The sequence below is a fragment of the Stigmatopora argus genome, chromosome 10 (genome assembly GCF_051989625.1).
Source record: "Stigmatopora argus isolate UIUO_Sarg chromosome 10, RoL_Sarg_1.0, whole genome shotgun sequence".
Lineage (NCBI taxonomy): Eukaryota > Metazoa > Chordata > Actinopteri > Syngnathiformes > Syngnathidae > Stigmatopora > Stigmatopora argus.
The window spans coordinates 14,302,947-14,318,046 of record NC_135396.1 but is presented as its reverse complement, the minus strand read 5'-3'; the positions used below and the strand labels follow the sequence as shown (position 1 = coordinate 14,318,046).

The window sequence follows — 15,100 nt, the reverse complement described above, 5'->3', positions numbered from 1 at the left end:
AATTAACAGGGGAAAAGAATAAAGCAATTCAATATTAAAGTGCACAAAAGAATAAACAGGGATTTCTCTGGTTACGATGCCCTTGACCTATGACATTTCGACTTTATGACACCCATGGCTCGTCTGCCCAGCATCAGTGTTTCTGCTTAGCTATTGCATAATGCTCGTCTGTGTTTGTGCACCAGGAGTATAGCTGGGATTTTTTTCGCTGTGTCCAGGCTAACGTTAAACATTTGCGCAAAAATCCCTTTCCTGTTGCAAATGTTTTTGGTAGATGTTGTGTTTTCGGGTTTGTCCTTGTGTATGACTGGAATGAGAGAGGTAGGGGTGGAGGAGATAGCGAATAGTAGTCATGTTCTGTGCTTTCGTTTGCAGATAAACTATTAGAAAGCCCAACAAAGCTGTCCTGTTTGACGCTACATTGATATAGTACCTTATTTTTCAGACTATAAGTCGCACCAGCCAAATAATGCACAATGAAGAGGAAATAGTATATTTAGGTCGCACTGGAGGATAAGTGGCAGTTTTGGGAGGGCAATTTTGAAATGATCAGAAACCAAGAACAAACATACTTTTAAGTAAAACTGGTTAATTGGAGAACAACAGGATAAATAGGCAGATGTTAATGCAACATTTACTTCTTATATATATATATATATATATATATATATATATATATATATATATATATATATATATATATATATATATATACACACACATATACATACACACACACACACACATACTGTATTGGCCCGAATATAAGACGACCACCTCTTTTTCAAGACTCAAGTTTTTGAACACCAAATTTAATTTTTATACATAAAATAATTATAGTACATCTGAAACAAATTATAACAATATATTTGAGTCTTGAAACGAATCTGAGTAAGGAAAAACATTGCAATACAATTATGCAATCTGATTTAACTTGAGTAGCTGAGATCTGTTATGTCACAACATTACTACTTACAAACATCCTCTGCCTCGCTGTGCTCAGTGTCACTGTCCTCACTCCCGTCCACTGGCTACTCCCATAGACTTTTCTGTCTTAATGATTTGATTTGGGATTTGGTGATTCTTAATGATCCCATTGACTTTGATTTGCTTTGTACTTTGTGCTTTTGCTTTGTTGTTCTGCGGCCTTTGCGACTGTACTGTCTAACTTATAACTATGCCTTTTCTTGCTACTGTCACAATGAAATTTCCCGAATACGGGATGAATAAAGTTATGCAATCCAATCTTCACTGCCAGGGCATTTGATATGCAATGTTTATTAAACCCTTGGCTAATGCTCTTTGGGGAAACTGCATCCCATGCGTCGAAGATCCACTCACAGAGCAAACGTACCGGAAGCAACTGAATCTTTCCAGTTGGTGTGATTGCGTTATCACCAGACAGGAGCCACTCTGTGCATTTCTTTCGCAGATTGTCTTTGAATGGTTTGCTAACCACAACATACAGCACCTGCAGCTAACCTGCCATTCCCCCCTGAATGATCACTAAGTCACCGTTCATCGCCTTCAAATCCAAAATGAGCATGTGCCTTTTTTTATCTGAGCCCTCCATGCCGTTTGCCCCACACAACTTAGTCAGTCACGCTGTCAAGCTTGGGTCCCATACAGTTCTTTTCCTGGTCATGTACAATAATGCCATCTGGCATCGCCTCCTTAGGTGCCCTCTTACATTTTAAAATCACAGAGGGAATTTGGTTCCATCTGCGAGGCTGGCTAACATGACAGGAACACGCCTCTTCTCATTTCCAGTGAATTTTATAATAACAGATTTCTCACCTTTCTTGTGCACAGTGAATGACAGGTGTTGGCATGTCAAAAACCACAGGTGTCTGATCACCATTGCCAATCTGATCCAGTGGGTAAGAGTGCTTTTCCTTAAGTTGGTTACATAGGGGTGAAAAGACAACAGCCTCCCTCCAGTCATAGGGCTGGCGCTGGGCTAGACTTATTCTGCGTTGCAGCGTTAATCTGTTACGCCGCATCATTCTTTCACACCAGCCAAGGCTTGCATTGAAGTCGGTGCTCGGTATGTTTACCTCTTTGGCTATTTCCATTGCTTTGAGCTGAATGACAGCTCTGCTGGTGGGCATCCCGTCCTTTCGTTTCTCATCCATTTACGCGCACACCCTCCTGTCGGGCTATTGGAAGCGGCTGCTCTGAGGACCACGGAAAGCTTTTCTCTGACTGAGAGCATTTTAGGCGATCTTTTTGAGCTCTCCATTCTCCATACATTACACTCTGTGACACCACATTTCACAGCCGCTTTGCAATTGTTTGAAGACTAATTTATCACCATCATCTTGAAGTTTGCATCATAACTTCTCCTCAGCTGCCTTTTCTCCAGATTGTCGCTATGTTTCTCAATTTTCTGTTATCTCTTTTGGACACTTAAAAAATGAAATAGAATTTTAAACTTAGACATTTTGAGCGATTTAGACGGTTTATGTTCTGTTGCTGAATTAGAAAATTAGTTTGTAACTTTTTTTTTTAAATTTGGAAGTCCCTGTCTATAGTAAATAAACATTTCTTCTTTGTATGTTTAATATTCAGAAGGTGCTTTATGGTAAGAAACATTTGTATGGCTGGAATGCATCATTTGCATTGACGTACAACTTGAAGGCCAAAAACAAAGGAAATTGCATTCATGGCCAATAAAATCTCATGTAAATCTTTTGCAAAAACATGTCAAAAAACTCCAAGATGAACAGCAGCCTGTGTCTATGAAAATCATCTCAGTGGCAGCGTGACTATAAATCTAGCATATCCTTCCCGATGGGATAAAAATAACAGTTAGTAGGAAATTGTTTGAATTCTTCACAAACTACAGCAACTCTTCGAAGAGAGGAAAAACACATAAAAACATTAAGCAGCTTCAGAATCGAGCAAACTTTAGAGGCCACAAATAAAAGCTTAAAGAGCAAATGTTTAGAGCAATGCTAATTCTATCATAAACCTCACCGTGAAATTGAGTCCAGAAAGGTCCTCATCATCATTTTCTTGCAGCCAATCATAGAAATCCTGGGCATTATCTGTTGGGTCTCCTTCTCCATAGGTGGCCATGCAAAATATAGCTAGCGAGTTTTTGATCTCAGACAAACGAGAGAGTTCACCCTGGGGAGCATGACAGAGACAGACAGCTGTGAATAACAAGTGGTACAATTGTGATGTGAATAAATGTGTAATGTGTTGTACATAGTTCTGGAAAATTCAGACGTCACCCTAGTGTTAAATGTATTTAGTAGTACAGTAATCCCTCGAATATCGCGATTAATGTATAGACCAGACATGGCCACGATAAACGAAAAACCGCGAAGTAGGATCATCCCCATTATGACTACCACAATACATGTACAGTGGTACCTCGAGATACGAGCTTAATTCGTTCCGGGACTGAGCTCGTATGTCGTTTTTCTCGTAACTCAAACGAACGTTTCACATTGAAATGAACTTAAAAACAAATGAATTCGTTCCAACCCTCTGAAAAAACACCAAAAACAGGATATTGGATTGGATTTTTTTTATTTGTTCTAATTCGCCATCTATTAACAAAGTAACACATAACTAGTGGTTTAATATTACTAAAATGTGTTTAATAGTACTAAAATTATCCGGATTTTGAAGGGGGGAGAGAGAGAGAGACGGACAGAGAGGGGGGGGGGGGGGGGGGGGTGCTTTTTGCTTGGCAAAGCCTTCGTAACATAACAAACAAATTTAAATAAACTTGGCTTACGATGCAGACACACTCAAAAATAAGTTTAATCGAACCGAACACCAATGTTCCCTCTAATTTTTTGTTGGTCTGAGCAGAAAGTCAACCTCCCTGAGCGCACTGAGTACCAGTGTGAGCGACATCATCGGTACTCGGATGATTCGCCTAAAGACGTTTCGCCGACGGACGTTTGACAGACGGGCAGGTCGCCGAATGGACGTTCCGCCGAACGTTCATTCGGCCGAACGGAGGTTTCGCCGAAACGGGATTCGCGCGCTCGCCCCGCCCCCGGATCGTGTGTGTACAAGTTTTTCAACCTCGGCCCGCGGGCCATATACGGCCCGTTAGGATTTTTAATCCGGCCCGCCGCCGGTGTTGTCCAAATTATAGTAAAAATCAATGTTAGTCTACCATCAATGGCAGCCCGGGAATAAGCACTCTTGGGCGGGCAGATGTAGCAGAACCGAGCCGTAAAATGACAGCAATCGGGTCAAATCCATCCTAAAACAGCATTTAATGATTAAATACAAATACTGGAGCTCTTTGGACATTAGAACCGAGCCCAGGGAAGTGAATTCCTTGGTAAAATGTCGTGATGATATCGCGATGGAGGCAAAAAAACGTCTATATACGTCCATTCGCCAAACGGCTCAAAATGCTCTCAAATTCGGTCAAATCCAGCCGAAAACAGCGTTTAATGATTAAATACAAATACTGGAGCTCTTTGGACATTAGAACCGAGCCCATCATGAAGAAAGGGGTAAAAAAAAAAAAAAAAAAAAAAAAAAAAAAAAAAAAAAAAAATCTGTTTTTTTTTTTTTTACTGCGCGCCATAGGATTTCTGCTGCGCAGAGAAGACGAGAGTAGTGCGCAATTGCGCACGCGCGCAGCTTAGAGGGAACAGTGCCGAACACTAAACTTAATTCTAATTTTGTTTGACATTTTGATACCTTTCTTCTCCCAGGTTGGCTCTTTTTGCCCCGCCTCCACACCGACTTTCAGTCAATATGGAGGGTTGTTTGAGTTTGTATTCCCTTCAAAATATTCCCAAAATGATGCAAACAAATGTCCTCACAATAGGATAACTATTTTCGGACAAGGCCGATAGCTTCCACCATAATGTCACCAGGGACTCTCATTTTTAAAAAAATTAAAAAATCCTCCTTCGCTTATGCTCTCTGCCGTCCAATTCGCCAGAGCAAAATATATTTTCAAATAAGCGCCACGCGTAAGGTCACACAGCGCTCGCATTTCTGACAAAAAGCCACCCCCACAGCGGCTCCTAACCACTCAGAAACCTCTATTTTCGGATAAAAATAATGGCCACTGCCCACCATTTTTTCCTTCAAGGCTGAGTCCTCTGTCTTCCGCCATTTTCCTTGTGGCAAGCGGAAGACAGGGGAGTGGCCTCCACTTGCGAGTTTCAGCGTGGGTTTTCACATTTTAATGAAGTTTTTTCCCACAGAGAAAAATCTGCGATGTAGTGTAGCCGCGAAAGTTGAAGCCACGAAGTGAAGAAGGAATGCACAGTTTTGCATTCAACATTCTCGCTCAGATCAAATCATATATGATTAAATGCAATATTTTAAAACGAAGAATGAAAGGAAGAAATTCAAATTCTACAGTTTTGAGTTACCATGTCATATTCCTCTGGGTCAGCAGCCATTCCTTTCATGCCATAGCGCTGGGCGTCTTTGGAGAGTCTGTTGGAAAACTCCTCTGCTGTGCCAGTCTGGGAGCCGTAGAACACAATAATGTTCTTTCCCTATGGAGGTGTTAAGTTGACATGAACCAAAAAAAAAGAGAAAAATAGTGTGAATAGAAACTACACAATGTTGCCAAGGGATTCACGACATGGACCAGCAAATTCTCACTGAAATCTAACCGTGCCAACATTTTTTCCCGCAATTGTCATTGTTTTTGAATTATTTGCTGCGAAACCACAAGATTCAAACCAAAACTATTTTTAAGCATTGTGTATGTTCTTTTAACTCACTTCAAATAATGAGGTAGTCTATAACAAGTCCTCATGAGATGTTGAAGTTTACCTCACGTGTTTTAAGATTTATCACAAGTTGACAGTTTTGTTAAGTATGAATCCATGACGGATGAAAATATTTAAACACTTAAACCTAACTTAAGGTTTACCAACTTCCCAAACAGAACCGAAGAAAATTACTAGAAATATTTTTATGCTCTTGGTGGTAGTTTAAAATGTTGCTTAAAATGTGCTTTGAATCTGTGAAATGGAGGCTGAGCCAAATTAGTATATATTTGTTTACATTTTTGTAAGATAGGGGCTCTAAATAGCCAGTTTGTCAGGGTGATCCAAGATAGGAGTTACTTTTACGAAGTTAAAAACTAATTATATGGACATAGGCCTTGTGTGAACGTAACTTATGATGAGAATGGGTGGTTGCCAGCATCATATTCTACGACAGTAATTAAAACATTGAAGGAGTGAATATAGCAAGCTTATATAATAATCAATCTTGATCAATCGCATTTAAAAAAAAAAAACTAATTTGTCCCAACTATTTTTTCAAAAGGATTTTAGTGTATCAGTGAATCAAATAATATACACAAATGTGAATAATGTCAACTTTGGAAAAATGCATTTTCTTGGATCTTGATACAAAAGAGTATAAATACTATAATCATAATGTGCCTTTTTGTTTAGAACAGTGCAGCAATTAAATACTCAACAAAAGACAAATAGCACAAAAACTCCACCGAGCGCAGGGGTGGGCAAACTATTTCACAATGGGCGGCAGTGGGCGCAGGTTTTCATTCCAACCTATAAGAGAAAACCTTTCCACCAATCTGGTATTTTATAAGTGCAATCAGTGGATTGCAGTCAGGCGCTTCTAGTTTCAGGACAAACCTTGTTGGTTAAACTGTCTCTGTAAGGTCGGTTGGAACAAAAACCTGCACACATAGCGGCCCATGAGGACCAGTTTGCCCACCCCTGGCCTAGCCTTTTCTATTTTAGGCGAGGGATCCAACTTTTTTTCACCACAGACTGGTTTCATGCAAAAACATACTGTCATGTTATTTTAACAATCTGGCTAGTCTAATCTTGAGTGCCATTGCATAATCATTTGCAAATGATCATGATCACTGTCAAATTTTTGTTTTTTTGGTCCACATTCTTGAAGCAAAGCATTTGGGTACTAAAGAGATAGCACAAATACATTCTTGTTATTGAATAACTCAAGCACGGAACAGTTTTTATCTAATGCATTACTAAATTGCATACCTGTCAACCTCTGCCGATAACTGCCCTTATAAATGATTGATTCCCCTTACAAACCCCCCAAAAACTTTACAAACACCGTACGAGTCGTACGGTGTTTGTAAGGTTTTTTTGGGGTTTGTAAGGTGAATCATAATCATTTATAAGGGCAGTTATTGGCAGAGGTTGACAGGTATGAAATTGGTACCAACTATTTTATCAATATCAACACCAGTACATGGCAACATTGGAGGGAAAAACACAACTTACCGTTTTCTTCATTTTCTCAATGAAACTTGTTTCTCTTGTTGTGGGGGCTCTAGGGAAGACGACATGTTTAATTTATGGTGAATTAGAAAGAAATAAAAAGCCATGAGTTTACTGACAAAAAAAGAAATATTACCAGAAAACAAAAATATATACTGTAAGTTAGCTCAGTGGATTGTGCACACAGAAGTGGACCGTTCAAAGGCAGAGGCTTATATTGACAGTATTCGTATTGAAGCAATTTCCTACACAACTCACATTACCAATTGTTCCATACACAACACTTATGAACCATTTATCCCGATATAAATGAAACTTAAACGCTCGTGGCCACAGCAATGAAACTAAACAGATAGGAGTGCTTAAAATACCTGCCGTACATCATGTCCGGTTACTGACTCTGGCTACATTGCAAACAGCGAAATGAGATTAAAATGTTCTTTAGCGCTTTTTCGCTTTAGTTTAAAGAATTGAACTGTGACTCAGTGAAGTTCGATCTATCGAATTCTGTATAGTACCACCTGGGTGATTGTGGGACCTTAAATATGTACATGATTTCGTATTAATTCAATTAAAGGCCCTAAAATTGAACCTAGTCATTGCAGACTTTGTAATATCAGCAAAACGTTTTCCAAAGAATTGCTGTTCTATCGTGTTGTCATGAAATTAGTGATTTACATCCCTATGTGCTTCATCAACCCGTAGCTGTACAGATGCCAGCAGCTCATGACATGTACGCTTATTATGCCAGTTCACACATGTGTCCCACGGTTCTAAAAGCCTATAAACACCCCCGCCATTTTGTTATGAGTAGGTGAAGAAAGGGTAATAAAAATATACATTGCGAATCCCACTGTGGCTTCCTATTCAGAGAAAATATGTTAACGGTGTTAGGTACTGACAAATTTGTCATTTCAAATCACGATTGGGAGATACAACATACAATTTTTTCTCTGCCTTTCAGGAACAATTTCAAAGTCTCCTTTTTATTCACCCATTCAGAGCCACGGACCGACATTATTGGACACAGTTACGTTAATTAAAACACAATGTGCAACAAATAAAGGTTTTATGACAATTAAAATTTGGCCATGAAGAATCAATTATTGCAAATATAATTATTTGCAAACGCAATAATGTTTTGCAAGATTACCAAATTGATTTCCGGCTAGTACCTGAGAACAGATTGTGGTCGGGTTGAGGTATCACTGTATTCATTACATAAGGCATTACTATAAGAGGATCTTTATTCACAGCATTGTTTACACTATTGTGTTGCATAATGGTAACGTGTAGCAAGAAACCAAAGTATTTGTCTTGCTGTTTGATAATTTGGCATATTTGGAGGAGGATTTAGCCAATCAGATCATTCTATTTAAGTTGTTTTGAATTCATAATTTGAAGTTGTTTAGATGTGTTTAAGTGCAGGTGTTCATGTGCTATCGTTAGCTTCCTCCGCACACTGTACTGTACTCCTGCATGAATATTAGAAAATGTTTTTGTATGCTTGTTATTCATTTTAATACATTAGTAAATACGTTTCTCTAATTTTTGTGGGTTTCTCACATCTTTCATACAAAATTAGGACACTTTGGTAATCCTTAAAGGTAGTTTTTTTAAAGGACAGGAGGTGAGAGGTTAGCGCATCGACCTCACAGTTCTGGGGTGGAGGGTCACTTTGTGGAGTTTACATGTTCTCCCAGGGCTTGGGTGGGTGTTCTTTGGTTATTCTAGCTTCCTCCAACATCCCCAAAACATGCACTGTAGTCTGGTTTAACACTCTAAATTGACCCTAGGTACAAGTGTGAGTGAGAATGGATCTCCATCCCCTTGTGCCCTGCAATTGACTGGCCACCAATTCAGGGTGTCCTCCGCCTGGTGCCCATATTTAGCCGGGATAGGCTCCCTCGTGAACCTTGTGATGATATGCAGTTTGGAAAATGAATGAATGACCATATAAAGTACGGCTCTTCTTACGAAAAATCCCAGTTCCGAAACAAGTTCCTGAACCAATTTCTTAAGTAGAGGTAGCACAGTGGTACCTCTTCTTACAAACACTTGTACATACGATGCATTTAGGTTACGAAAAGCCTCGATGGGACCAATTTTGTTCCGAGATACAGGAAAAAAATCAAGTTTGAAACGTCAAACGAAACCAAACACCACCGAAACGTAAATACACTTCCTGTATCCGGTATTCTTATATTGTCGTGGTAGGGTTGTTTATGTCCCAAAATCTCACTGGCCTCCGCCTCCCATTGGCTATAAGGAGGATGCATTTTCATGATGCTGTAACCGAGGTTTGCGTACGCAAGAGCCAGTGAAGCGAAGGGTTAGCGGGCGCCGGTTGGAAATGGCGCAAGTCCGCCCAAAGAAACGAAGCACTCAAGGTGGACGAAATGTGGAAGCGGCAGAGTTTGAGCGCGACGGTCTGACCAAATGCCGTTTTCCAGGCCCTTTTTCATCTTTTTCCAGAACTATGACGGAACAGCTTTGGCTGTTGGTGAGTTCCTGATTTGTGTGCGGAGTTGCTTCTTCAGTGTGCGTATCAGGAGTTGTTAAGTTGTGTGTTTATGTGAGTGTGTTCATAAGTTTACTCAGCTGCCACTTGTAATTCCGCCCAATGGGAAAATGTTTTTGCATTTCTTATTCATTTTGATGACTTCAAAATTATTCTCTTATCGTAGATGTTTCATACAGAATTGGTGGTATACTTTTATTTTTCAAGGGTTTGGAGGTAGTATTAACGACCGTGGAACAAATGAAACTAATTCAATTTAAAATATGTCTTATGTTGTAATAAGTGATAATATTAGCTCAGAATATTATGTAGTTGTCATCCGGATATGCAAAGTTATCATAAACTGCTCACTGTGAGCTCACTTTTCTGCAAAACAGAGACTTGGCCAGCCGACATTAAACGTAATTCAGGCATGAGAATCTGATGCCAAACATGCCATAAAACAGGCTCCTGTGGTTAACACTTATACTCTAGAGCACAGATATCTCCAGATGGAAATCTAGCAGTAGACGTTTGCCCTCAAGTGCAAGCAATCCTGTCAGATCTAATAGAGCCTTAAAAGATAATCAAATGGGCTTAGAAATGTCTCCGTGAAATACAACAAACCTGATGACACAAAAAATACAGTTATCTCAGGACAGAAGAAAATCAAAAGCTGGGGGTTTGCACTCCAGCCATTTCAAATATTATGCTTCTAAGATCTTCACTCGCCCTTAACATTCTTGCCTTTCTGTCACAAAATGGAATGGCAATGGCCCTGAAATGAATTTATGAAAATAAACACTGCAATGATTTGTGCCGAGTTAGAGACGTCTTAAGGCAACACATGAAATTACAAGATAAATAAGTACAATTTTCACTGACTAATAATGAGCTTTTAAAAATGATGCCGAGCCAGTTTTTTTCTGCAAAAACAATGCGCTATGTGGAATGACTGTCAGGCTAGTTAAAGTAACTCTGATGTTTCAAAGAAAACAACAAAAAACAATCAACTCATACAACTCTTTAGAACATTGTGTCACAGCAGAAACCCTTGGCAGAATATTTGTAGCGGTCGTCTTCCCAATCAGTCAAAATCAAATGCCATGAGTCCGGAACTATCCATTTGATTCCGCTTTATAGGCATCTTTCTCTGGGATGAACTCAAGATAATTACTGACCTCTCAGCAGCATCTCTCCTGTCTTCTGGTAGGGAGAAAACACAGCCCATGGCATGTAGCCCTAAAGCTCAGCAGGTCCACTACCACCGCTGGCTAGGCAAAGCCACGCCGTGAACTGCCACGCTCCTTTCAATTGCAGGATGTCAACACTCCACAGTCATGGGCAGAAAAAACAACCACGGTCCAGGGAGATACTAAAAAGCTTCGCAAAGAGCAGTTTGCTTTCACCGTCGAAGCTCTAGCGTTATCTGGATTCAGCCTCTTCCTGTGCTTCTTCCTGAATGCCGCCTGTTCCTCATAGTCTTTGAGACACATGCACACTACAGCCCTGTACGTGTTTGGACACAATGGTGGGAAACTGACTTTCCCCATAAAATGTAGCAGAGCTACAGACCCACACTTTTGACTCACACCAGCACACACTGAACTACTCTGGGGCTGGGAAGCCTTCCCCCTCAAGCCCGCCCCCTTTTCCTCTTCGGCCTGAAAGGTGTTAAGCATGAAAAAGTCTACAAGATCCATTCTAAAGATTTGGCTAGTCAACTAACCAAAGCCACTCTTCAGTGGAACAAGAAAAGAGGAAAAAGAACTGAATGGTCGTTTTTTTGTCCCCTGCCCCCACATCACTGGAGGAGAGAGGGAAACGCCATTGCTATGGCAACCTCATTTATCATAAAAGGATTCCATTTGTGACAAGGCCAATAGCAAAGAAGCTCATCAAACGCATATACACAAAAGAAAAAGCATGAGAGAGGGGAAAGATTGGGGGGAAAAGTAAGTCAGGAGAAAGAAAGGGTTGCTTGTCTTTTGCCTCAAAATCCACCTTTTGAAGAGTTCTCACAAAAGAAGCTTGTCTCGCAACTTTCCCATGATTTCAGGGCCAAAAACAAAAGCACAGGAAATATAGAGTGACCACGCCTCCTTCAAAATAGTTAAGTAATCGCCACGCTCTTAAATGAGAGAGCAGACCATCCTTGTTGCACTCGTGTCATTTTATGCTCCCTTCCTGTACCTCCACCAATCCACAGATGCACAAAAGTAAAAAAATTCTTTGGTTGTTCTTCTAGTGACCAGCACTGGCACATAAAGTTGAGAGCTTAGAAACTCAAGAGTTTTTTTCAGTGAGAAAACCTCAACCACTCAAGAAAGCATAGTTTCGGGTGGTTAAATCATTTGTGTTGTGGTTGGGGAGGGTCTACAAATGTAGTCAGTTACATTTGAGTTCAGTGGAAACAAACCAAGGCTCCATCCTCTACTGCAGTGGGAGAGAAAAAACAGGGAAAGCTCTGACACAAAGGGTAGGAAAAGCAATTTGCTCCATGTAAAATATTTTAATTGTAAAAAAAAGTAAATGTAAAAAAGTTAAAGACTAAGTCCTATCTAAATATATTTGACTCTTCCCTACTATTAAGATTGATAGATATCCAATCTATTTGAATTCGGATTTTTCAGTGTTCATTCAAATTTTTCATTAAGGATTGATGACAGAGGGATAATTTCACTTCGAAAACACACATGGTTAAAACAATTCCATTTACATTTTTTCCTTGGGTGAAAAGGGAAATAATGACCACTAAATGTACTGGGACTACATACATTTTGACAAGCTCAATGACCCCCTAACAGGATTAACTCCACAGTTATGCTATCACAGAGGGGTACCAAAGGTAGCTAAAGCTATGATGGCCACAAGATAAAACTTGACAGGATGTAGCTGTCGTGTTGCAGCCAATCAGATACTTGTCTCATTCTAGGCTGCACATACAATAAAGGCACAATACGGGTATAGAAGACAAAATTAGTCGCACGCGAACACAACTGAATCAGTAATAATGTTCAGCTATGTTTGATTATAATGTGAACGAACAACCAGGAGCACACAGTAATCCCCTTTGCACATTTGTCACTCCAAGACACTACACTAATGTGATTAATGTTGAACCAATTTCACCTTTCTTTTGAAGTCATTGGTATTGTCTCAGTACAGTACGTACTGTGGGATCTTTCCAAGTGGCTGACAAATCTCTTCGGGGCATCAATAGCCTTCACCACAACCAGCAGAATTAAAACAGACAATGCCAGTTGGAGTGCGTAGATTGCAGAAAACTGGTGTTTTTAAATGTATTTTCTCTGTACCAGTACTGTGATCCTTCACCACGTCGCGGCTTCAACATTTGCATCTTCAGTACATGTTTTTATATTAAGTATAAAAAAACGTTCATAAAAATGTCAAAATTCATGCGGAAACTCCCAAGCGGAAGACGCTTGCCACTAAGAAAATGGTGGAAGACGGGACTGTCACACAACTCAGCAGCGAGAAAGTAAAATGGAGGGGGAAGCGGGCGGTGGCTGTCATTTTTATCCGGAGCCTCTGTGAGGGTGGATTTTTGGGGGGAAATGCGAGCCCCGGGCACCCTTACGGTGGACGCCATGGCACTTATTTGAAAATTGAGCTTGCTGCGGAGTGGACGGCAGGGAGGCTCGGTGAAGGTGGATTTTTTTCAGAAATGCGAGCCCCGGACGACCTTACTGCGGATGCCGTCAACCTAAACCGAAAATATAGCTCGCTCAGCGGGAGCCTCAGGGTTGCAGGGCTGATGGTGGAATTTTCAAGAAATGTTTCAAAGTGAAAGCTCTGGGCGACGTTATGGCGGCCGCCGCCCTTGTCCGAAAATAGAGCCCGTTGGGCAGCTAAGATGGCTGGACGCCGCGGAGGAGCAAACTGGAAGTTAAGATTCCATTTAAGTCCGGGCGCTGCTGTCGTTGCTCTTATCAGAAAACAAAGCTCTCTGGACGGGTAATTGACGACTGGACAGAGTGGAGAAGCAAAGTGGAAGTTGAATTTCCCCATAACAACGACAGCCATAAAGATGAAGAACGTGGTCTTACTACTTTAAGAAATCACAGGAAATGTTAAATATGGAATTCAGTTTGCAACAACGGGTCCACGAAATTGATAACAACATGGTCATACCCATGAAATTTGGCAATCATCTTGACAGTGTCATGTCCTTGTACAACAGCATATTTGTGCAAGAAAAGAAACGGCGATCGACATCTTCCTTGTGCGCCAAAAACCTTGTGCAGAAAGAAGCTTCCCCTGTGGCACCTACGGCGCCCTCTGAAGATTTCATCGATGTTCCAATGCCTCTCGAATCTAACGAAGAGGACTTGGACTAAAGCTCAAAAAACAGTTTTCCCCATTATTATTTAAATCAAGCAGAGAGTAACTATTTTCATGGGGAGTACAGTACATAAAGGATATACATTTTTTTATATACGTATAGATATATTTAGATAATACATTAGACTTTTCATATGCTTATAGCTGTAATATTTAATAAATACACTTCTTGATAATTGTACTAGTATTTCTGTATAGTTGCGAAAACATGTAGTATGGTAGTAATAATAGGGGTAATCATACTTCGCGTTTTTTCGATCATCGCCGGAATGTGTGGTCTACATTATCCGCGGTATTTGAGGGATTGCTGTAATAGCTATTGTTAATTTGCTAATAACAGCGGAAGTAGTGATTCTGTCCAATGTAGACATCCTAGAACCTTAATCCATAAAACACTGAAGAGAGAAAAGGTATACAAGTGAAAGCCTAATTATCATACTATTGCTGTAACAGCCGATATAATTAGGCAAATTTTATAATTCTGAGCGTATGAAATTAAGTAACTGTGTATTGAAAACTGTTTTAATCCCATTTCACTGTTTGCCAGGAAGCCAGTGTCAGTTACCAGAAGTGATGTAGGCGAAGAGACTTTTTGTATGCGGCGCCCTCATCAGTTTAGTTTCATTGCTGTGGCGGCCAAGCTTTTAGTTTCTTTTTTTTTTCTCCAAGAAATTGAATTGTCTCTTTAGGAAAATTGGTTAAGAACAGCAGCATTGGGGAATTATTATGTATATTTCATTTAGCAAGCCGATTAAGAGGGAGACGTGACACTGTATGCGTTTACTTTTTAACAATCTGCTAAAGAAAAAAAAAAAGACTTGTACAGATCGAAACCCATTTTCCTTGAACAGCTGTCAAATCTAAAATAAGAGACATTTCTTTTGAAATTGTTGCCCGGTATTAACGATATTGTTACCAAGTAATTTTAGCTGACGGAAGAGAATCAATGCCAACTGTGTTCCAACTAGATGTGCATAACTCCCATTACAAATGAAGATAGTTA

The 15,100-nt window shown here is 40.1% G+C and overlaps 1 protein-coding gene across 2 annotated transcripts in view; it reads right to left on the bottom strand.

The window, feature by feature from the left end:
* Window positions 1–15,100, bottom strand: part of porb (P450 (cytochrome) oxidoreductase b) — a 35,207-nt gene that overhangs the window by 9,875 nt on the left and 10,232 nt on the right. Inside the window, exons 1-4 of one of the 2 annotated variants that reach the window (XM_077611273.1) lie at window positions 10,914–11,530; window positions 7,236–7,284; window positions 5,367–5,495; window positions 2,980–3,132 (exon numbers count right to left, since the gene is read on the bottom strand). In XM_077611273.1, the coding sequence (XP_077467399.1) occupies window positions 2,980–3,132; window positions 5,367–5,495; window positions 7,236–7,284; window positions 10,914–10,963 (381 nt within the window). In that variant the 5' untranslated portion in view covers window positions 10,964–11,530. Of the gene's footprint in view, window positions 1–2,979; window positions 3,133–5,366; window positions 5,496–7,235; window positions 7,285–10,913; window positions 11,531–15,100 lie in introns of those variants that run through there. The other variant, XM_077611272.1, reaches the window with a different exon arrangement.